This window comes from Chiloscyllium plagiosum, unplaced genomic scaffold (assembly GCF_037043375.1).
Source record: "Chiloscyllium plagiosum isolate Xiang-an unplaced genomic scaffold, Cpla_swu_hap1 HiC_scaffold_40, whole genome shotgun sequence".
Taxonomy (NCBI): domain Eukaryota; kingdom Metazoa; phylum Chordata; class Chondrichthyes; order Orectolobiformes; family Hemiscylliidae; genus Chiloscyllium; species Chiloscyllium plagiosum.
The window spans coordinates 15,780,993-15,805,042 of record NW_028270178.1 but is presented as its reverse complement, the minus strand read 5'-3'; the positions used below and the strand labels follow the sequence as shown (position 1 = coordinate 15,805,042).

The 24,050-nt window shown below is 41.7% G+C and overlaps 1 protein-coding gene across 1 annotated transcript; it reads right to left on the bottom strand.

Moving 5' to 3' along the window:
- Positions 1 to 4,000: 4,000 nt before the first annotated feature.
- Positions 4,001 to 14,611, bottom strand: LOC148138351 (putative G protein-coupled receptor 139). Its single transcript, XM_087981642.1, has 2 exons — positions 14,542 to 14,611; positions 4,001 to 4,923 (listed from the first exon to the last, which is right to left on the bottom strand). The coding sequence occupies exons 1-2, from the start codon at positions 14,609 to 14,611 to the stop codon at positions 4,001 to 4,003; spliced, it is 993 nt and encodes a 330-aa protein (XP_087837768.1).
- Positions 14,612 to 24,050: the final 9,439 nt, after the last annotated feature.

The window sequence follows — 24,050 nt, the reverse complement described above, 5'->3', positions numbered from 1 at the left end:
CTGTTTCCATGCTATACATCTCTATGACTCAATCGAGGTGCAGTGGGACAGCGAAGAAGGTTACCTCTGAGTGTAAAGAGATCTTGATCAGATGGGTCCATATGCCAAGGAGTGTCAGATGGAGTTTAACTTGGATAAATGTAAGGTGCTGCATTATGGGAAGATAAATCGTATCTTCACTTGTACACATTGTGGTCAGGTCATAGGGAGCAATGCTGAACAAAGAGACCTTGGAGTGCAGATTCATACTTCCTTGAAAGTGGAGTCGCAGGTAGATAAGATAGCGAAGAAGGGGTTTGGTCTGCTTTCTTTAATTGTTCAGAGTATTGAAGAAGATAGTCAGGAGGCCAAGTTGCGGCTGTACAGGACGTTGTTTCGGTCACTGTTGGAATATTGCGTGCACTTCCGATCTCCTTCTTCTCAGAAAGACGTTGTGAAACGTGGAAGGGTTCACAAATGATTTACAAGTCTGTGGCCAGGGTTGGAGAATTTGATCTTTTGGGAGAGGTTGAATTGGCGAGGGCTATTTTCCCTGGAGCGTCGAAGGCTGACGGATGCATCTGTACAGGTTAATAAATTCATGAGGGGCATGGATAGGATAAATAGACAAGATCTCTTCCCTGCAGTGGGGGAGTCCAGAAAAAGAGGGCAAAGGCTTGATTTATTTGAAGGATGTGGGCACTTCTGGCTGTCCAGCATTGACCAACCATCCCTTTCGACATTTCCAATTGAAAACTTTACAATAAATCCCATTAAGCGCAGTGCGAACTGCAACTGCATTTTTATTATTACTGATGAGATGTGCGTATCAATAACCAGCTGAGCGCATGATTTCCTTTTGCAAAGTTAGCTGTCAGCATTATTGTCATAAGTCTCAAGTTACATGTCGACCAGACAAGGGTGCTGTCAGGACTCAATGGTCTGAGTTATAGAGAGAGATTGGTGAAGCTAGGTTTTTTTTTTGCTCAGAGCATATTAGACTGATGGGCGATCTTATAGAAGTGTGTAAGAGCATGACGTATGGATGGGGTGAAAGTACTCTGTCTTTATCCCAGGTTTAGGGAATTGAGGATTGGATGATATCAGTTGAAGGTTCGAGGGGAAAAAAGTAAAAGGAAACCTGTGGGGGAAATGTTTTATTCAGAGAGTGGCACACTTATGGAATGAGATGCCAATCGAAGTGGTCGAAGTGTGTACAACAACAGCATTTAAAAGGGCATTGGACAAATACATGGTGAGGAATGGATTAGAAGGATACGAGCCAAGTGAAGGGAAATGGAGTTATTGTGTATGGACATTTTGGTCGGCATGGACCAGTTGGGTCAATGGGCCTTTCTCTGTGCTGTCAGACTCGGTGACTCTGCTTCTATCACCATGTAAGTACGACAATTTTCCAAACTTAAAGGGCATTCATGGAGCAGATACATTTCGTTTTCAGATTTTATTCCAGTCCATCAACCACAACTGCAGGTCTCCAGTATACAGATGGACCTCGATTATCCAATTGAGATAGGCGGGCACCATTTCGTTCAGATAATTCTTTATTCGGTTAAATGATTTTTTCTGGGGCTCTGAGTTTTCTGTTTCTGATCCAGAATCATCTTTGCTATAATTTTGTTTACATCTCTGGAACTATTTAGAGGCATATGGAAAACTGCCAACTCCTTTCTTGTTTCTAACATCAGTTCGTACTATCACAGTAGACGAGTCCTCAAGCATCCTTTCTGCTCTTGAAATACTGTCCTTGACAAACAATGCCAAAGCTCCCTCTCTTTTCCCATCTTCTCTATTCTCATTGAAACGTCTGAATCCCAGAACGTACAATATTCGTTCCCGTGCCTGCTCTAAACATCTCTCTGAAATGTGCACAACATCGGAGTCCCAGATGCCAACCCATGCTGCAAGTTCACCCAACTTGTTCTGGAAGCTGCCGGTGTTGAAGTAGGCAAACTTCAAATCAAATTCCCGCTTGTCAGCGCACTCTTGTGACCTTGAAGCCATATTTCTGAACTCATTACTCTCAACCTCCTGGACACTGGAGCTACGTTCCCATCCTGCTGCTGAATTAGTTCAAACCCTCCCAAAGAGCATTAGCAAACATTTCCCCACCACCAGCCCAGGATTTTGGTGCTCCTCTAATTCAGGTGTTGGACCATCCTGCTTCTAGAGGTCCCACCTTCCCCTGAATGAGCCCCCAATTATCCAGGTATCCAAACCCCTCCCTCCTGCACCATACCTGGAGCCACATGCTCAGCTCCATTCTCTCTATTCGTTACCTCATTAGCACATGGCACAGGCAACAAACCATAGATAACCACTCTGTTTGTTCTCACTCCAAATTTCCACCCTCGCTACCGAATTTCTGCTTGAAATCCCCATCCTTTTTCATACCTATGTCATTAGTGCGTACGGGACCACGACTTGGAGCTGCTCCCCCTCCCCTTCAAGGATCTTGAAAGCACGATCTGAGAAATGACTAGTGTAACTAAAGCAACTCTGGGCCTTCGCCTGAGAACATGGGAAAGTATGGGTTACAAATTGAAAAGTGCATCTTGCATGGTCAATGTATTACCATGGAGAATCCTAATGCATCGTGTCCATTTCGAGATTTTAACGTCGTTCGTCGACGAGTGAAAAAACCCTATCCAGCGAAACCACAGACAGAAGATCTAAAAGGGGACGGTAAAAAAAAATTAAAACTTAAAATGACATTGTGAAGCAGAGTTTCAGCGAGGCGAGGGATGAACTAAGTTACCAACCGTTAGACTGAATTACCACTCATCCTTTGTTGCGTGAAGCGTGCATTTTATTTATTACCACCTGGTTTACCCACCACCGAAGTGATCTAAAATACAACAATTTTATTCATAAAATTTTAAAATTTAACGCTAATTAAAACCAACCTATTTAAAACTATTTAAAATACTACGAAAACTATTAAAACAAATAAAAGGATCATTACATCTCCTGCAATTTTTAACGTTGAACGGCCTGCCATATGACAAAGACGCCCGCATTGGAAATAAATTCGTTCGTAACATTATTTCTGTAATGCCACAAGAATACAAGGAAGGGCATCTCCAATGTTTTTGCAGAGAGAATGTTTATGTTTCCACAGCTCCAGCACGATCAATTAGTCTCATTGACAGTTCTCCTGAGAATCTTAAATCTGAAGTCAATATAACGCATGGCATACACGAGATTAAAATTTCAGAGCTGTTCAATTACTGAATAGCCTCTAATTTGATATTAGGTCCTCAGTTTTCCAAACTCGGGCCATTTTCTGTACAGTCCAATAAATGTTACGCCTAAATAGTCCATGCATCTGTTTGTGTAATGTTACAACAACCTTTTCTGTGAAAGCTTCAATGCATGGGCACCATTCAAGTCCCCTTGACATGACCGTGCATCTCGCTGACATAATCTGCTGCAGGAACCATGATTCTTGTAATTATTCACTTTGAATTGAATTGTCTGTTGTACTCATTATTATCTATAGGAATCTCTCTTCCATATCAGAATATTCATCTGAATTGCTCCCACCCTCATGCACTCATTAACAAAAACTTTCATCCCTAATTCACCATCGTCCCAGAGGGCCATCAGCTACTCTCACGTTGGTTGAGATGACTCTGAGATTCACTGCGCTGCAGACAGGGGGCAGGATTGAGACGGCAGGGCGTTCTTGGTAATTTCAAATGGAAAGAGCAATGAATTGATATGTAATCTGGGGGTCTGGGTTTATGAGAGTAGATCCTCCCCCTCACGTCAAGATGACTTGAATAGTGCCCACACACGGTAATAAAGTTTACTTGTTTTATTTCATTGATATGAGTAACTTAAGAAACATAATTCATGAGAAATGGTATATAACTGAACACTTCTCACTCTTTCTTGAAATATCCAATTTGTCCATAGAGAAATTAAAATGTAGGAGACTTTATTTCTACTCAACAGAACTTTCGGAGGCAGAGGAATACAAAGGAGCTGGAGGTAGTGTTTACTTCCTGTTAAACATCCGTCGACTGACCAACGCCAGAATTAATGGCCAAGGGAATGTCATCACTTCCTTCAGTTCTTCCCTGAATTTCCTTTGTGTGACAGTATAAATACACACGTTACTGCATGAACTCAAATACATGAACAGGTAGCCAGTTTCAGTGGCAATGTAGGCAGGAGCTGCATAATCACCACGATAATGTGTAGTATTTGTTATCCTCGTTGATAAGAAGCTCACAGCAGCTGTCAGCCAGAGAAGAATGAAAGTTCCCGATATCGTGAAGAGTAAAATAATGGACCTCCTTCGACCTTCCATCTCTGGGTCTCTTTGACTCTTACTATTGTGTCCCCGGACAGATCTGCGAGATCTATTAGCGACTACAATACGGCTGATGGTCAAGCAATTAAATGTGAATAACAAAGAAAATGGAAGCCAAGGAACTAAAACACTTTGTAACCAGGAGAATGCTGTACCCAATGGCGAAGTGAAGAAGTTCAACTTAGCCTGACAACCCCACTCTAACTGATCAATTACCTTTTGAGGTTCATATGCAAATAAAAACGGTAGGTTCTCCAGGTAAACCAGGGCAGTCGTGATCATTATAACTACAGCCGCTATCCTCGGTCTACAAAAGTTCGTTTTCAGCCTCTCACAACATATAGCTACATATCGATCAAATGTGAACACGATTGTGGACCACACTGTCAAGCCCAGGTTGGCTGAGCTCATATAATTAAGGAACTTACAAAAACCAGTGTAGGAAAGGAACGAATTTGGAAAGTGATCACTGAGAATATGAAACACAGTTATGTTGAAGATCAAGACGAGTAATGCTGCTGTTGCCATGGCCATCATATAAGCAGAGATACAACTGGAAAGGCCGCAATTTCCCCGGGAGAGAATTATCACTGTCATCAGGTTCGCTGTAAGTTAAATGAGCAAATGTCATAAAAGTGAATCAATCATAGCAAAAGTCTGCAAATTTTGGGACGAAATGTGGAATCATTTGCAACACAGAATTCCATGCATTTTTTTTTTCATCTGAGTGATGGAACGTGCACGATGGGATAACAAATCACTGAATACACAGAATGGAGGGACTGATATGTTGGCTTGTTTCCAGCATCTTCCATTGAATTCATTTCAACTTATTGAAAATGCATGATGGAAGTTGCCCTTACAACAGGTTGCATTTATTCAGGTACAAAGACTGACAACCAAATCAAATCAATTTCCCTCTACAGGTCCTTGCATTTACTATGCAGGAAAATTAAAATGCTCAGTGCCTTGCAAAATTGATCGCAATCGTTCCTAAACAGACTCTTTTAATCGTCAGACATAGACCTTGTGAACAACCAATACCATACAGAAGTCTATACATCAAACAAAAGATTAAACATTTTTTAACAGTAAATTAACCTAAGCATAGCAATTTTCAGCAGCAATCTAATCTAACTAATGGTTCAGTTTTAACTCCAGTACTCTCTGATTAGAGATGGTACTCTGACAACACGACAGACAGACAAACAGGCACATTAAGGAATAAGTGACAAAGAAAAACACATTAACTGCGATTTAATGGTCACCTTGCTTTCGCTGCTTCGACAATCTAGATCATCGCTGTCGCAGGAGATCGTAGATTTCTTGATTTCAGGTGATGCCGATACATGCAGAAAACATACTGTCGGCTCCAAAGATTATTCATTTGATTCGTAGAACTAAGTTTCAATTCTCTGAACTTTAAAAACGTTGAAATAACTGGACAATCAGGAAGCAAACAACTTTGTATTGTTGCTTTAACAGGCACAATACTTCTTCAACAAATGGTGTAAAGACAAATTCAGGCGCTGACCTCGACTTCAATAACAAGAAAGCAGAGATGCACAAAACAGAATCTCAGTTTTTCTGATCAAATGTATATTCTTAGAAGCCTGCTATGGGAAAACTAAGAAGAGATGTATGAGGATATTGTTCAGGGTGGACGTTTTCAGCTGAAGGGACAGAATGCATAGAATGTGACTATTTTCACCGGAGCATTGGAGGTTGAGAGGTGACCTTACAGAGATTTATAAAATCTTGAGAATAGGCAAGGTAATTTCCTCAGGGTAGCAGATTCCAAAACTAGAGGGCACAGATTACGGTGAAGAGGGGAAAAAAATTAACAGGGAACTTAGCGGCAACTTTTTCATGCAGAGAGTGGAGTTTGTACAGAATGAGCTGTCAGAGGAGGTGGTGGAGACTGGTACAATTAAAACATTTAAAATACACCTGAATGCGTATATGAATAGGTAGGGTTTAGAGGGATATATGTCAACTGCTGTCAAATGAGACCATTGAGATATTGAATATCTGATATGCATGGATGACTTAGACCGAAAGGTTTGGTTTGATGCTGTCCAGCGCTATAGCTCTATCAGTGTGTGAAAAATGATTCGGTGGTTCCATCCAGCTAGAGAATTAATTTCGATGGAAATTTAATAAGTTAAGCCTGATCTGAGAGAGATCTTTTTGTTAACATGACGAAGCTAGTCTTAGAGAAGATGTTGTGACTTACAAATGCAAACACACCAGGCAATATAAAATATTCAAATATTTCATCTTCTATTGTTTGCTATATATGAGTCAATAGCGTGTGAGAAAATTGCAATTCATTCTGCTGATGGAAGAAGAAAAGTCAATAATCTGGATGGTGTAATTCGCTCCAGTGCTGAACCATCAGTCTAATCTCCCATTGTGACTCCCGTATAGGAATCATTCAATCAACAGAATCCACACCACTGTATAGTTTCCAAGATAAAAGAAATTTGCAGGTCGTAATAGGATACAAATGTGGCGAGTGAAACTGAAGTGAATTTAGTTCACCTTAATTAACTGAGGAGGCATTTGCTGAGTGATAAGCAAAGTGTATTTGACTGAGGTTTCCATGAAGGACTCTCCTTCAGATCCACTTCTCTCATCTGAGACAAGGTGTTTCTCAGGTTAAACTATCACCTGTCACCTCATGTCTTATTGTAAAACTGAATTTTAAACTAATTAATTTCAATCGTGTTCGGTTTCTTTTTCTAAAATGTCAGCAAATATAATTGGCTTCTTCTGCTTATATCAAAACTCCTCCTCATTTTCAATATTTGCATGAGGTCTTGTGTTAATTGTTTGGTCATCTCCCATTTTCCTTGATCTTTGATACATTAAGTAACTCACTGACCGACTTCACTGACACATCCTTGACATCATATATCCGTCGGTTTGCCCCAAATTATAAACAATCCTCATTCCTATCCTAATGGGAGATGGCTGGGCATTACCATCACATTTTTTTGTTTCAAAGTGCCGACTGTCAAAGTTTCGTTTTACCTTTCCTAATAGTAGTATCAAGAGATCCTGAAACGTTACGGATTTTGAAAATATCTCTCCGAGTATTTTTGCTTTATTTCCAACACAGTGTAAATGGTGTATTAGTTTTATCTATACTACGTAGAACATAGAACATTACAGTTCAGTACAGGCCCTTCGTCCGTCGATGTTGCACCGATCTGTGAAACCAATCAGAAGTCCATCTAACCTACACTATTCCACTTTCGTCCATATGTCTATTCAATGATAATTTAAATCCCGTTAAGTTTGGAGAGTCTAAAACTGATGCAGGTCGTGCATTCCCTGGCCCTAGTACTCTCTGAGGAAGCAAACTATCTCTGACATCTGTCCTATATCTGTCACCCCTCCATTTAAACTTTTGACCCACTCATTCGAGCCATCACCATCCAAGGAAAAATAGCACCCACTGTTCATCCGATCTAACCCTCTGATTTTCTTATATGTCTCAATTAAGTCTCCTCCAACCTTTTCTTTCACGGAAACAGCTTCAAGTATCTCAGCCTTTACACGAAAGACCTTCCCTCCAAATCAGGCAACTTTTGAGAAAATCGCCTCTGAACCCTTTCCAAATCTTCCACATCCTTCCAATAATGTAGTGACCAGAATTGTACGCAACAGACCATGTGCGGCCGCACCAGAGATTTTTACAGCTGCACCATGACCTCATGCTTCCGAAACTCCATCCCTCTACCAATAAAAGTGAACGTACCATATGCCTTCTTTACAAACCAATCAAATTGAGTTGCAACCTTCAGTGATCTGTGTACATGCAGACTGAGATCCCTCCGCTGAACCACACCGCCAAGAAACTTAACATTTGCCCAATACCCTGTATTCCTGTTGCTCCTTTCAACGTGAATAACCTCACTTTTTCCACACTGACCTCAATTTTCCACCTCTCAGACCAGCTCTGCAGCTTATACATGTCCTTCTCCAATTTCCAACATTCTTCTGCACTGTCCAAAACTATATCGACCTTAGTGTAATAAGCAAAGTTACTAATCCAACCATCCAACTCCTCATCCAGGTCATTTTTAAAAAAAACTGACCAACAACAGTGGACCAAAACAGATCCATGCAGTGCTCCACTAGTAACTGTGCTCCGGGATAAACATTTCCCATCAACTAACACGCTCTGTGTTCTTTCAGGTAGCCAATTTCAGATCCAAACCACGAAATCACCCTCAATCCTCCGTAGTTTGTGCAATAGCATACTGTGGGCAGTTTTATCAAACGCCTGACTGAAATTCGCTTTATCCTCATCTACCTGTTTGGTCTAATCGTCAATTTACTCAATAAGGTTTGTGAGGCACGATCTACCTTTTACAAAACTGTGTTGAAAATCCCTAATCAGCTTATTTCTTTCTAGATGTTTATAACTCCTATCTCTGATAAATTTTTCAAACACTTTACACACAACCGAATTAAGGCTCACTGGTCTATAACTACCAGGGTTGTCTTTACTCCCCTTCTTAAAGAAGGGAACAACATTTCCAAACTTCCAGTATTCTGGCACTATTTCTGCAGGCAAAGAAAACATAAACATCAAAGTCAAAGGCTCAGCAATCTCCTCCCTGGCTTTCCAGAGAATTGTAATATAAACCCATTTGGACCAGGTGACTTATCTATTTTCACACTTTACAGAATTGCTAATGCCTTCCCCTTTGGAACGTCAATCCCATCTCGCCATTTTTCGGCTACGTGTAAAAACTTCCTCTCCTGACGTCACCACCAGTAACCTTCCACTCACACTCTTATTTGTTTGGCTGAAGTGGTCCTCACCCTCAATAATTTCTCCTTCGAATCAATCCACGTCCTCCAGACAAAAGGGGTAGCCATGGGTACCCGCATGGGCCCCAGCTATGCCTGTCTCTTCATCAGCTGTGTGGAACAGTCCATTTTCTGGTGTTACAATGGCACCACTCCCCACAACTTCCTCCGTTACATTGATGATTGCATCGACGTCACATCGCGCTCCTATGCGGAGGTTGAACAATTCATCAACTTCACCAACACATTCCACACCAATCTTAGATTCACCTGGACCATCTCTGATAACTCCCTCCCCTTCCTGAACCTCTCCATCTACAACGACGGTTACCACCACAACACTGACATTTTCTTCAAGCCCACCGACTCCCACAGCTACCCAGGTTACACCTCCTCTCATCCTGCTTCCAGTAAACATGCTATCCCTTCTTCCCAATTATTCCGCCTTCACCTCATCTGCTCCCAGAAGGACCAGATCACACCAGATGGCCTCCTTCTTTCAAGACAGCAATTTCCCCTTCCACATGGTTGAAGATGCCCTTCAATGCATCTTATCCACGTTCTGCCCCTCTGCCCTCGAACCTGTCCCCTCCAACTGCAACTCGGAGAGAACCACCCTGGTCCTCACCTTCCACCCCTCCAACCTCTGCATAAATCGCATCATCTGTCAACATTTCCATTATCTACAAACTGAACCCAGCACCAGAGATATATTTCCCTTCCCATACCTACTGCTTTCCACAAAGTCTGTTCTCTCCAATATTACCTGGTCAGACTCACGTCCCCTAAAAACCCACCATCCCCTCCCAGTACTTTCCCCTGAGACCGCAAGAATTGCAAAACCTGTGCCCACATCTCCCTCCTCATCTTCTTCTAAGGTCCCAAAGGAGCCTTCCACATCCATCAAAGTTTCACGTGCACTTTCACACAAGTCATTTACTGTAGCCGTTGCTCCCAATGCGGTCTCCTCGACGTTGCGGACATTGGCTGCCTACTTGGACTGTGCTTCAGACAACATCTCCGGAACACCTGCACAAATTAACCCGCTCCCCACCGCCATGTGGCCGAACATTTCAACTCCCTCTCCCACTTTGACAAGGACATGCAGGTTCTGGACCTCCTCCATCACCACTCCCTTACCATCTCCATGAAAAATGCCTCATCTTCCGCCGCGGCACCCTTCCAACCCATGGTGTCAATGTGGACTTCGTCAGTGTCCTCATTTCCCCTCCCCCCACCTGACCCGAGTTCTAACCTTCCAGCTCAGCACCGCCCTCATAACCTTTCCAACCTGTCCATCTTCTTCCCAACCTATCTGCTCCACACTCCCTTTGAACTATCATCTTCACCCCCACTTCCATCGACCTATTTCACTCTCAGCTGCCTTCCCGTCAGCCCCACCCCTCTCCCATTTATGTTTACACCACCTGAAATGTCGATTTTCCTGCCCCTTAGATGCTGCCAGACCTGCAGCGCTTTTGCAGCACAATCTAATTTTGACTCACTCACATCTAGTCTAGTAGCCTGTATCTCAGTATTTTCCTCGACAACATTTTCTTTTTCTGTTATGAATGCTGACAAAACAATACTCTTTTAGCGGTTTCCCTATATCCTCTGACTCTACGCACAACGTCCCACTACTATCCTTGTTTAGCCCTAATCTTCCTCTTGTCATTTGTTTGTTCCTGAAATACCTATAGAAAGCATTTGTGTTTTCCTTGATCCTATCCGCCAACGATTTCTTATGTTCCCTTCTGGCTCTCCTTAGCTCTTTCTTTACATCTTTACTGGCTAATATCTAACTCTCAAGCTCCCTAACTGAGCCATCACAAAAGCCGTCTTCTACCTCTTTACAAGGGATTCAATGTCCTTCATAAACCACAGTTCCTACGCTCGACAACTCCACCACTCATCCCCCCGCCCCCGGCTAACACGCACATACTTATCAAGGACATGCATTAGCGGTTCCTTTAATAAGCATGTCCAACCATTCCAGTTTTCGCCTCCATCTTTTGCATCGTGAATCTTTCCTTATGGCCTTTCACCCAGCTCTAAATCTTACCCTGCAGTATGCATCTAATCCTTTCCATCGCTAAAATAAAGATAAACAAATTGTGGTCACTATCACCAAAAAGCTCACCTACCTCCAATTCTATCACCTGGCTGGGTTCATTACCCAGAATTAAATCTAATGTTGCCTCGCCCCTTGTTTGTCTCTCTACATGGTTAGCACTGCTGCCTCACAGCAGCAGAGACCCAGGTTCAATTCCCGCCTCAGGCAACTATCTGTGTGGAGTTTGCACATTTTTCCCATGTCTGCGTGAGTTTCCTCCGAGTGCTCTGATTTCCTCGCACAGTCGAAAAATATGCAGGTTAGGTGAATTAGCCATGGTAAATTGCCCGTAGTGTTAGGTAAAGGTGTAAATGTAGGGGAATGCGTCTGGGTGGCTTGCTTTTTGGAGGGTCGGTGTCGACTTGTTGGGCCGAAAGGCCAACTGTAAGTAATCTAATGTAATCTGATCAGAAACCCACCTGAACACTTTGGACAGAAACTAACCGATCTAAAGTACTTGAACTGTAATATTACCAGTCAATTCTTGGAAAGTTAAAGTTCCCAAAATAACTGCCCTGTCACTCTCACTACTTTCGAGAATCATCTTTGTTATCCTTTCCTCTACATCTCTGGAACTTCTCAGAGGCTAATAGAGAACTACGAACAGGGTGACCTCTCCTTGCCTGTTTATAACCTCAGCCCATACTACATAAGCAGACCAGTCCACAAATGCACTTTCTTCAAATGTAAAACTGTGCTTGAGTAACAATGCCACACATCCCCCCTCTTCTATTAGCATCTTCTCTGTTCTTACTGAAACTTCAAAATTCTGGAACCTGCAACAAATATTCCTGCCTCTGATCTACCCACGTCCCCGAAACAGCCACGACATCGAAATCCCAGGTCTCTATACATGCTGCAATTTCATCCATCGTATTATGCATGCTCCTGGCATTGGAGTCGACAGACTTCAATTTAACTTATTGCCCTCTTGCGACCTTGATAAATTATTTTGGACCTCTCTACTTACCACCCCTGTTTTCTCATACTAGAATTTGGGGTCCCATTACCCGGCAGAACTTGTTTAAACCAACCCGCAGAGCATTAGAAGATTTACCCCCAGGATATTGGTACCTTCTGGTTCAGGTGAAGACCATTCCTTCTGTAGAGCTCCCACCTATCCTGGAAAGAAACCCAATTATCCAGAAATCCAAAACACTCCCTCCTGCACCGTCGCTCCCGCCACGTGTTCAACTTCTCTCTCTCCCTGTTCCTTGTCTCACCAGCATGTAGAACGGGCGACAAACCAAAGATAACAACTCTCTTTGCCTGACCTCTAAGCTTCCAGCCTCGATCCCTGAAAATCTTTCTTGAATCCCGAAATCTCTTCTTCCATATGTTGTTGCTGCCTCTGTGCACCACGACTTGGGGCTGCCTCCCCTCCTCCTCAAGATCTCAAAAACATGATCAGAGGCATCACAAACCCTGAAGGCAACACACCAACCGTGATTCGCTCTCATTTCCACAAAACCTCCTCTGTGTCCCTCGAACGAATGCTCTGCTTCTTTTCAAAATTCCCTTCTGAGCAACAGGGACAGATTTTGTACCAGACACCTGTGCCCTATTACTTATCCATGGTAGGCCATCCCGCTCAACAGTGTCCAAAACGGTGTAGTTGTTTCTGAGGGGAACTGCCATAGGGAATCCCTGCACTGCCTGCCGGTTCCCTTTCCATCCACTGACAGTAACTCAGCTATTTCTTTCTTGTTTCTGAGGAACCTTACAATAACCCCCTCCAGCTCCTGAATGAACTGAACTTCATCCAATTCCAGCTACAGTTCGCTAATGTGGGTTTCGAGGAGCTGGAATTGGGTGCACTAACGCAGATGTAGTCAGCAGGGCCACGAGTGGTGATCCTTAATTCCCACATTCTGCAGGAGGAACATTTAACTGCCCCAACCTCCATTCTTCATCCCCGAATACTCATTTAAAGAATACCAATTCACGAGTTTTTGAAAAGAAGTATCCATTCTGTGCCGATCACTTTATCCCTGCCCATAACCTCATGTTGAAGTGCTTTTGACCGATGCATCGACTTTCCTGTTTCTCAGATGTTGCCTGACCTGCTGTGCCTTTCCAGCACCACACTCTCGACCATAACCTGATATAGTTCGCTCTGTTGCACGGCAAAATTACTTTTTACATGAAACTCTCGAAATAAAACAGGCTGTGAAGAATGGTACAACGCAAATTGATTAATTTACATAGTAGCCATATATGTTTCTGTAATGCATTGTCATGGAACGCTGATGAAGAGGAAATTAGGTGGAGATGTTACTGACATTGGCGAGAGAGGTCAAGAGAGTGATTTGTAAGTCAACTCACTTAATTGCTATGCGCAAGGCGGACATGTGCAAGCAGTTTATGTTCATGGTGTGCAAGGCACTACTTCTGCCTCAGCTGGAATATAGACTTCACTCACAGGCACCATACATTTAAGAGGATGTGAAGCCGATGAGGTAATTAGAACCTGGAAGGTGCGTAGTAGGAGTGGGGGAGGCCATTCAATCCCTCAATCCTGTTCCAAATTCTTTTTAACATCATAGCTGTTCTTATCTCAGTCTCAGTTTGTTGCCCACTCTCCACAATCCTGCAGTATATTGCACATTACAAAATCTTTCTACCCCTTCCTTAAAATTACTCATTGACCCAACACTTATTGTACAATATTGGTTTGAATTAAACAGATTCAAGGTTCTTTGAGGGAAGGAAGTCCTTGGCATCGGGTTTTAAATCTGCTCCCTCTTATCCTAAAACTGTGGATTCTCTTCTCGACTGTGCCAGGAAGGAAACATCCGGTTGACAGCTACTGTGCTGATTCCATTTAACTTCCAATATGCCACTATTAGTTCTCCCCTCAATCTTCTAAAATCCAGAGAGTATCAACTAGTCAGTTTTGTTTCTAATGACAAACCCCTCTGGCATCCATCTAGTGAACTACTTCTGATCTGTCTTCAATGGAAGGACATAATTCCTCAGTTAATGGGATCGAAATGTTAAGCAGTGATCCATGTGCAGACTCTCTAATGCCTTGTATAGTTGCAGCATCACCTCCCTATATTGATACTTCATCCTTTTAGCAATACTTCAGAATTTTCCAGTTGCTTTCTTGCCTGCCTGCTCTACCTGCATCAAATTGGATACAAACGCAATCCAAATTGAATGACTGAATCGCCTCAGCTTGCCCTATTTCCGATGTGTCTAAGGGATCTTCGCTGAACATATTGTCAGAAACTGCCACAATTCAATGACTGCATGAAACAACAGAATATTGCTGACTTACCAGGAATGCCGAAGGCTGCCAGAATTGGATAGTAAAATATCTTTATCTGGAGAATTGTTGGCTGCCCCATTCTCTGAAGAATGTTGGACATGTACCCAGATCTTTGCATTCACTTGCAACACATTTGGGGGATTCAATAGTCCTTATTTATACAGCAATATGTCCCTCGTTGAGGACAAAATAAAGGTGATGCAACACTACCAGAATAACGTTCACTGAAGAGATTTTTGCTGCTCCATTTCACTCATGTGTCCATGAAGAGATGACGCAGGTGAATAACAGGTGCACTTTTCACCAAAACGAACAAATGGAATAACATCACAGAACGAAGCTGATTGGCACACACGCGTTAGGAACAGGAATAAGTCATTATTCGCTGTTATTTCTTGGCTTGCTTTCAGTTCTGGTTAACTTGACGAATCGTAAAGCAATCTCTACCTCGTTCATTTAGACAGTAAAATAGACAGTTTTGAATTGTCATGAGCATTGGTATCAGTGATCATCCAGTGTGGTGACCATCCTTTGGTATTACTAGACGTTGCATGGCATACGTTTATTGTTGTAGAGTTTCAACTTCATTTCCGATGGACAGCAGTGAGGACAGCGTACTGGTAAATATTTAAGGCTGAGAAAGATAGATCCTTGATCAGGACGGGAATAAAGGGTTATGGGAATAGGAGAAGCAAGTGGACATGAGGAAGCTCCAATCAGCCATGGTCCTATTGGATGGCAAAGCAGGCTAAATCGGTCGGGTGGCCGATTGCTGTTCCTATTTGTTACTGCCTTCCGACATGGAATGATCTTGAATTGCTGTTGCATAAATCTTTAAAAAAGGTCAAGACAATAAAGCCAAGCAATATTAAAAGGATTTACATGGAATAATGTTTGGCGTGGAAACGGTACAAGTTGATATTATGTGCTTGCGTTAACATTTTCCAGAAACGCAACGTTAATGGAATGTCAGATAAATATTCGAAATCCAATTAATCTTTCCAAGAGTCATTAACTGATTAAGCTCAACTCGAAGCTTGTCAGTGGGATATAATTATTCAGGACAGACACAGCAATGATGCAAATGTATCAATGCAGATTTTAATGTTAATTACATTTTCTAAACTCTTGGCAACATCTTAGTTGATTCCCAAATTTACATTGCACATCTAGCATAATTATAATTTTCACAATGCCGATAGAGAAATGTGTTTACCTCAATTTTGAAAAGGGATTCATGGCTAGACCATATTTATTATGGTATAATTGAAATAGTTGAAAATGCTACTGATGCAATCGTTGCACGGTTTATTAATTAATGTGCCCTGAGCAAGTCTCCTTTTTATGAGCTCAGAAAGTACATTAGAAAATCACGAACCGTAGAGCAGCTCATAAAGTCTCGAACGTTCTGGACAAAGATTGAACAAGGAGAAGTTGTTTCCTACATTCACCATTGTCCCTCTCTATTTCTCGATTTCCAGTGTAATGGAAAATTAATAAAATTAACATTTACAGTGAAATCTGAAAGAGAGTGCATTGCTAAATTTAATGTTTTGCTAAATCTAGCAGTAGAGACAGCTTGGCTTTGCTGAACTTTGCAAACGGGCAACCTGACCTTGCGAGCAGTCGAATTCAGCAAAAAAGCTGAGGGAAGCATAAAGATAGTAAGCAATTATACCCACGGCAAAGGAATAAGAAAACAAGGGGCTCGAATGTTCGCAGCTCTTGTCATGGAGCGAGTGATAAGAATAAGTGAAAAGAATATGTGAAGCTTGTTCAGGCCCCTTACACAAGGCTTTTTTGCCAAGTGTATTGCTCCCCTGCAGAGGTGAAATTAAAGCTTTTTTTTGCTCTTGCTAGCAGTTCAGACACAGGTTACTCTAAAGAAAGCCATGAAAATAAAACTGTGCCCATCAAATTTCTTGCTGGTTTCAGTCTCGGTTGTTCAAGATAAAATACATCTTTGCCCTTGGGCGGGCCCTAAAACAACGAACTTGGAGGATATTGGTAGCACAAATAAACAATGGATAAGGTCAACTCATCTCTTATTGATGTGGAACTTGATTGCAGAAGATTTATTGATCACCTATTAAAGACGCAGGTCTCGCTGAGTGAGAACTATTTTAAAGAGAATAGTTAGCTAATACAGAGAAATTTCAGACCCATTTGTGGGCAATATTTAAACTTCATATTAAGGAGCTCACGGTATTCGATGACAGAGTATGATATCTCCTTACCCAACCATAACACACACAGAGATTCTAACACACTCACTAACACACTCTAACAAACTAAGTAATACAGTAACACACTAACGCTCTCAGACACACGAGCTAACACACTAACACACGAAAATACACGATAACATATTAACAGAGACACAGTCTGCTTCATGTTATCTCAAAGAATATGAAAATACCAAGAAAGTAACTTCAAAATACGGTAAGGAGCAAATTAGATAAAGACAAAATATTTTCACTAGTTGAGAAAATCGAGAATCGGGATGCAGAGTCTTCGAATTGGGACCAGAGAATTATGGGGACATGTTAGAAAGCATTTCTATACACAAGGGTAGGTGGAGGAACTCTCTTTCACAAATAGCAGTGGAGCATGGATCAATTTCTCATTGTAAATCTGGGAAAGATAGTTTTCTTTTGTTCAGCAAAGGTACCAAGGGAGATTAGCCAAAAGCAAGTGCATGTAATTAGGTGACAGACCAACCATGATCTTATTCAATAAATGAACAGCTCGAGAGGCTGAATGACTTCCTCCTGTTCCAAAGCTGCTATGTTGCTCGAATAAACAGTCCCAGATTTGTCATCGGCACGCTATTTGTACTCACAACAAGTTTGATCTTTGTGCAATCCCATGTCACACCACAGGTGTCTTTGTTCCCCTAAACTGGTGTTGATGTACTTTTTTACTAGCAGTTATACAGAGTGATGGCCCGTCATTTACTGCAGCGATTAAACTGTAGCCCCAACAATACTGCAAGCCTACAATAATCATGATGTTGCAAATGCATTCAGCATTACACGTTACCAGTATCCATTTATCCCATTCAGTGCAATGGTGCACCAAATCTCCCAATTAGTGCTACACTGCACCAATTCTCCTGTTTAGTGCTACACTGCACCAATTCCCACGTTTTGTGATACTATGTATCAATGTTCCTATTTTGTACGACACTGCACCAATCCTCCCATTCAGCAATACACTGCACCCAATCCTCATTTAGTTCCACCAGTTCTTCCATTAAATGCTGCACTGCACCAGTTATCCTATTCAGTGCAACGATGCATCAATTGTCCCATGTGTGTTAAACTGTACAAATTCTCCCATTTACTACGACATTGCACCAATTCCCCTATTTAGTGCTCCAATGCATTGATTTTTATATTTTGTACTATACTGCACCAATTCTCCAATTTCATTTTATATTGTGCTAAGTCCCTCATTTAGTACTACACTGCACCAGGTCCTCCATTTAGTGCAACACTGCACTAATTCCCCCATTTAGTAGTATTGTGCCCCAATTTCCCCATTTTGTACGTCACTACAACAATTCGCCCATTTCGTGCAATACTACACCAACTACCCTATTTAGTTTTACAGTGCCCCCATTCTTCTATTTAGTATTATGGTACACCAATTCTCGCATTAGTTCTCCACTGCCAAATGTATCCCATTTAGTTCTACACTGCACCAATTTTCCCATTTCATACCACACTATACCAATTCTCCCATGTATTTCGACTCTATTCCGGTTGTCCCTTTACGTACTACAATGCCCCGATTCTCCAATTTATTGCTGTGCTGCTGTAATTCTTGCATTTACTGCTTCATTGCACTGATTGCCCCATTTAATGATACATTTAGTACTACTCCATCTAGTACTACTCTGCACCAATTGTCCCATTTCTGGTTACAACGCACCAATTCATCCATTTATTGCAACTCTGCACCAATTCTGCCACATATTTCAAAACTACACCACTTGTCCCATTTATTACGACTCTGCCCCAATTTCCCGATTTAATATGATACTGTCCCAGTTCTCTCATTTATTGCTACACTGTACCATTTCCCCCATTTCGTGTTGCAGTGTCCCAATTCTTCCATTTAGTATTACGGTGCACCCAGTTTTTGCATTTGTTGCTACACTGCCCCAAGTCTCGCATTTAGTACTACTCTGTGCAAATTTTCTCATATAGTACCATACTGGACCAATTCTCCCAATTAGTGCTACTCTGCACTGAATCTCCCTTTAAGTACTACAATGCCCCAATTACCCAATTTACTGCCAAGCTGCTGTAATTCTTCCATTTAGTGCTTCAATGCACCAATTCCCCCGTTTAGTTTTACACTGCCCAATTCTTCTATTTAGTATTTCCATGCAACAGTGCTCGCATTTGGTTCTACACTGCCCCAAGTCTCCCATTTAACACTATTCTCCACCCATATGCGACCACACTGAACCAATTCTGCCATTTCATGCTACTCTGCACCGATTCTCTTTTTAATGCATAATTGCTCCAATTCATTGCAATGCTACTGTAATTTTTACATTTATTTCTTTACTGCACCACTTGTCCCATTGAGTAGTACACTGACCCAAATCTGCTATTTAGTACGATACGGTGTCAATTCTCCCATTAAATGCTTCATTGCCCGAAGTCTCCCGTTTAGTACTAATCTGTATCAATTTTCAATTGGAAGGAACCACTCCTTCCAATTATTACAATTCTGCCAAATATTGCAAAACTACAACAAATTTTCCACTTAGTTCTACACTGCACTAATTGCCCCAGTTAGTGCTACAATGTCCCACGTCTCCCATTGAGTACTTCTCTGCACCAATTCTCCCATTTAGGGCTACACTGCACCAGTTCTCACAATTTGTGCAACTCCATACCAATTCTCCCAGTTTATTGCACAAACTCTCAAGTTAGTATGTCACTACTAGTCTCAGATTTAATGATCAACTGCAACAATTCTCCCATTTCGGGCTACAATGCACCAATTCACCCAAAAGTGCTGAAGTGTCCCAATCCTCCCATCTATTGCTATGATGTACCAATTCTCCCATTTAGAGCGGCACTGCACCAATTCTCACACGTGTTCCTACTCTGCATAAATTTTCCCATTATTTGTAACGCTCCACCAATTCTCTCATTCAGTGCTACATTACCACAATACTTCAACTTAGTGCTACTTTGCACCAAGTCTACAATTTAGTGTGACACTCTCCCATTCTTCCATTTCGTGCGACTCTGCACCCATTCTTCCACTGCCACAATTTTCCCAGTTAATACCCCACTGCCCAATTCTCTCATTTACTGAAACACCACATCAACCCTCCAATTTAGTGCTCCACAGCCCCAATTCTCAAATTTAAAGCTATACTGAATCAGTACTCCAATTTATTGCTGCAATGTGCTAATTTCCCATTTAGTGGTACACAGCAACATTTCTTCCATTTAGTGGCACACTGCACCAATTCTCCCATTTAGTGCCCCACTGCACCGATTTTCCCATTTTGTGCTGCAAGATTCCATTTTTCTCACGTAGTGCGTCAATCTTCATTGTGGTACCACACTGCCATAATTCTCCTATCCAGTGCTAAACTGCAACAATGCTTCCATTATTTAAACATTGCACCAATTATCGCATTTATTGCTACTGTGCATCAATTCTCTCATTTAGTGATGGACGGCACCGACTCTCTCATTTAATATGCAAATGCACCAATTCTCTCACTTCGTGCTACACTGCTGCATTTCTCCAACTTAGTGCTACACTGCCCTAATTCTTCCTTTTCAGATTACACTGCACCAATTCTCCCAAATAATGCTGCACAGCACTAATTCTCCAATTTACTGTTATACTGCGTCAAATGTCCCATTTAGTGATCTGCTGCCTCAATTCTCCGTTTTCGTACTACACTAGCAATTCTCCCATTTAGTGCTGCACTGACCCGGTTCCTCCTTTTTGTACTACACTGCAACAATTCTCCTGTTTGGTGCCACACTGCCACAATTTTCAATTTAATCCATTGCGCCAATTCTTCTATTTAATGTTGCATTGCCTTAAATCTCACATTTAGAGCTTCACTGCACCACTTCTCCCATTTAGTGCGACTGTAACCCAATCCTCCCACTTATTGCTGAACTGTTGCAAAAGTCCCATTTCGCGCTTAACTGCACCAGTTCTACCGTTTAGTTCTACACAGCATAATTTATTGCTGCTCTTCAAAAGTTCTCACAAGTTGGTGCATCACTGCTCCAATTCGCCACGTGAAGGTACATCTATACAATTCCCCCATTTATTGCTGCTCTACGCCAATTCTCCAGTTTACTTCTACACTGCTCCAATGTTCAAGTTGAGTGCTACTCTGCAACAATTCTCCCATTTGTTACTATACTGAACCAATCCTCCAATTTAGTACTACACACCGGCAATTTTCCCAATTCGTGTCACATTTGCCCAAATTCTCCCTTTTAAAAATATGCTTCACCAATCCTCCCTTTTATTGCTACACTGTAACAATTCAGTCATTTTGTGCTACACTGCACCAATTGTTCTGTTTATAGCAAATATGCCCTAGTTAGCCCGTTTAGCGCTACACTGCACCAATGACCCATTTGTCTTACACTTGTAACAATTTTCCACTTTAACATTACACTGCACCAATTCTCCCATTTACCACTACACTGCATCAATTCAACCATTTACTGCTACACTGCACCAATGCTTCCATTTTGGACAGCACTGCACCAGTTTTCCGGTTTAGTCCCTACACTGCACCAATTTAATGCTAGAATGCATCAATTTTCCTATTTTGTCCTACTTTGCACCAGATCTTCCATTTGCTGCGGCACTCTACCAATTCTCCCATTCACTGCAAAGGTGCACCAAATCTCTCATTTAGTGCTACATTTCACCTATTCCCCCATTTAGTGCTATAATGCATCAATTTTCATATTTTGTACCAGAGTGCACCAATTCTCTATTTTCGCTCTATACTGCAAAAATTTCCTCATCTAGCGCTAGAAAACAGGATTGAGAAAAGTACAGCACAGAAGAGGCCTTTCGGCCCACGATGTTGTGCTGAGGATTATTCCTAATCTAAAATAAAATAACTTAACCTACGCACCCCTCAATTCGCTGCTGTCCATGTGTAATGCCAGCAGTCACTTAAATGTCCTTAATGATTCTGCTTCCACCACCACCGCTGGCAACGCATTCCATGCATTCACAACTCTTGCATCCAAGAGTTGCATGCACCAGTTCTTCCATTTAGTGCGACACCTCACCAATTTTCTCAATTAGTGCTGCACTGCCTCAATTCTCACAGTTAGTACAACACTGCTCCAATTCTACCATTAAATGCTAAACTGCACGAATTCTCCCATTTATTGCTCCACTGCACCAATTCTGCAAATTAGTGCTACAATCCCAATTTCTCCAATTTCTATGCCGCAGTGGCACCTTTTCCCTTTAGAGCTACAGTGCACTAACTCTCTTTTTCATCCGACACTACCAATTCTTGCAGTTAGTAATGCACAGTATCAATTCTCGCATTTACTGCTACACTGCACCAGTTCTCCTTTTTCTATTAATACACTGTACCAATTCTCCCATTTATCATTACACTGCCACAATTCCCTCATTTAATATTACACTGCACCAATTCTCCTGTCCAGTACTCCATGTACCAGTTCTACAATTTAACATTACTCTGCACCAATTCACTCATTGCATGCGACAGTGCATCTTTTTTTTTTTGCAATTTGGTACTAGACTGTGCCAATTGTCACATTTAGTAGTACACTGTAAAAATTCTCCCATTTAGTTCTACAGTAAACAAGTTCTCCCATTTCATGATGCATTTCACTAATTCACCCATTTAGTACCATCCTGACCAATTCTCCCGTTTCGTGATATGGTGCACCAATTGTCCCATTTAATACTACGCTGAACCTATTCTCCCATTTATTATCACACTGAACCAATTCTCCAATTTATTATCATACTGAAACAATTCTCCCATTTAGTACTACAGTGTACCTGTTCTCCCATTTAACAGCACACTGCAACAATTCTTCCATTTAGTACTACACTCATTCAATTCTCTTGTTTTGTACTAGATTGTATCATTTTTCTTATTTAGTGCTATACTGCATCAATACTGCATTTCCGGTACTGCACTGGACGAATACTCCCATTTAGTATTATACTGTACTAATTCTCTCTTTTCACATTACAGTGCACCAAATCTCCCTATTAGTACTGCACCACAGTAATTTTCTGATTTATTGCAACAATGGACCAGTTCTCCCATTTAGTGCTGCACTGTGCTAATTCTCCCATTTAGTGCTGGACTGCATCAATTCTCCCATTCAGTGCAACACTGCACCAAATCGTCCATTGAGTGCCACACTGTTCTGATTCTCCCATTTTGTGCTACATTGCACCATTTCACGCATTTAGTACCACACTACACTAATGCTACCATTTAATTCTACACCTCACCAGTTCTCCCAATTCATGCTACACAGCACCATTTCTTTCATTTCCTGCAACGATGCCTCAATTCTCCCATTAAGTGCTCCACTGCACCAATTCTACCTTTCAATGTTACACTGTGCCAATTCTATCATTTACTGCGCAGCAGCCTAAATTCTCCCATTTATTATAATACTTTACAAATTCTCATTTTAAGTACTACACTGCGGCAGTTGTAACACTGAGTTCTACACTGCACAATTCTTCCATTTAGTGCTACACAGAATCAATTGCCTTATATAGCCTCAATTCTACCAATTAGTGCTGCTCTGCACCAATTCTCCCATTTAGTGCAACACATCAATAATTGTCCCACTCATTGCCACTCTGCACCAGTTGTCCCATTTAATGCGAAACTGCACCATTTCTCCCGTTTAATGCTACTGATTCTCCCATTTATTACTACACTGCATCAATTCTCCCATTTAAAGGCACGCTGCACCAATTCTCTCATTTATTGCCCCACTGCACCCATTCTCGTGTTTAGTTATACACTGTTCCATTTCTCCCATTCAGTGCTATACTGCCCCAATTCTCCTTTTTACAGTCACACTGCACCAAGTGTCCCTCTTACTGCCGCACTACACAATTTCTCCAATTTAGTGCTACCCAGTCCCAATTCTCATTCTTAGTACTACACTGCACCAATTCTCCCATTTGGTGCTACGCCGTCTCAATTATCGCTTTCTGCACCACACTCCATCAATTCTTCCATTCTGTGTTACACTGCACCGGTTCTTCTACTTAGTCCTACACTGCCTTAATTCGCCCATTGAGAGCTGTACTGCACAATTCTCCCATTTCGTGATACAGTGCCCCATTCCTCCCTTCTATTGCTAAACTGTATCAATTTTTCCATTTAGTGCATTTAGTGTGACACTTCACCATTTGTCCCATTCATTGCTACTCTGCACCAACTCTCATACTACACTGCATGAATGTCACCATTT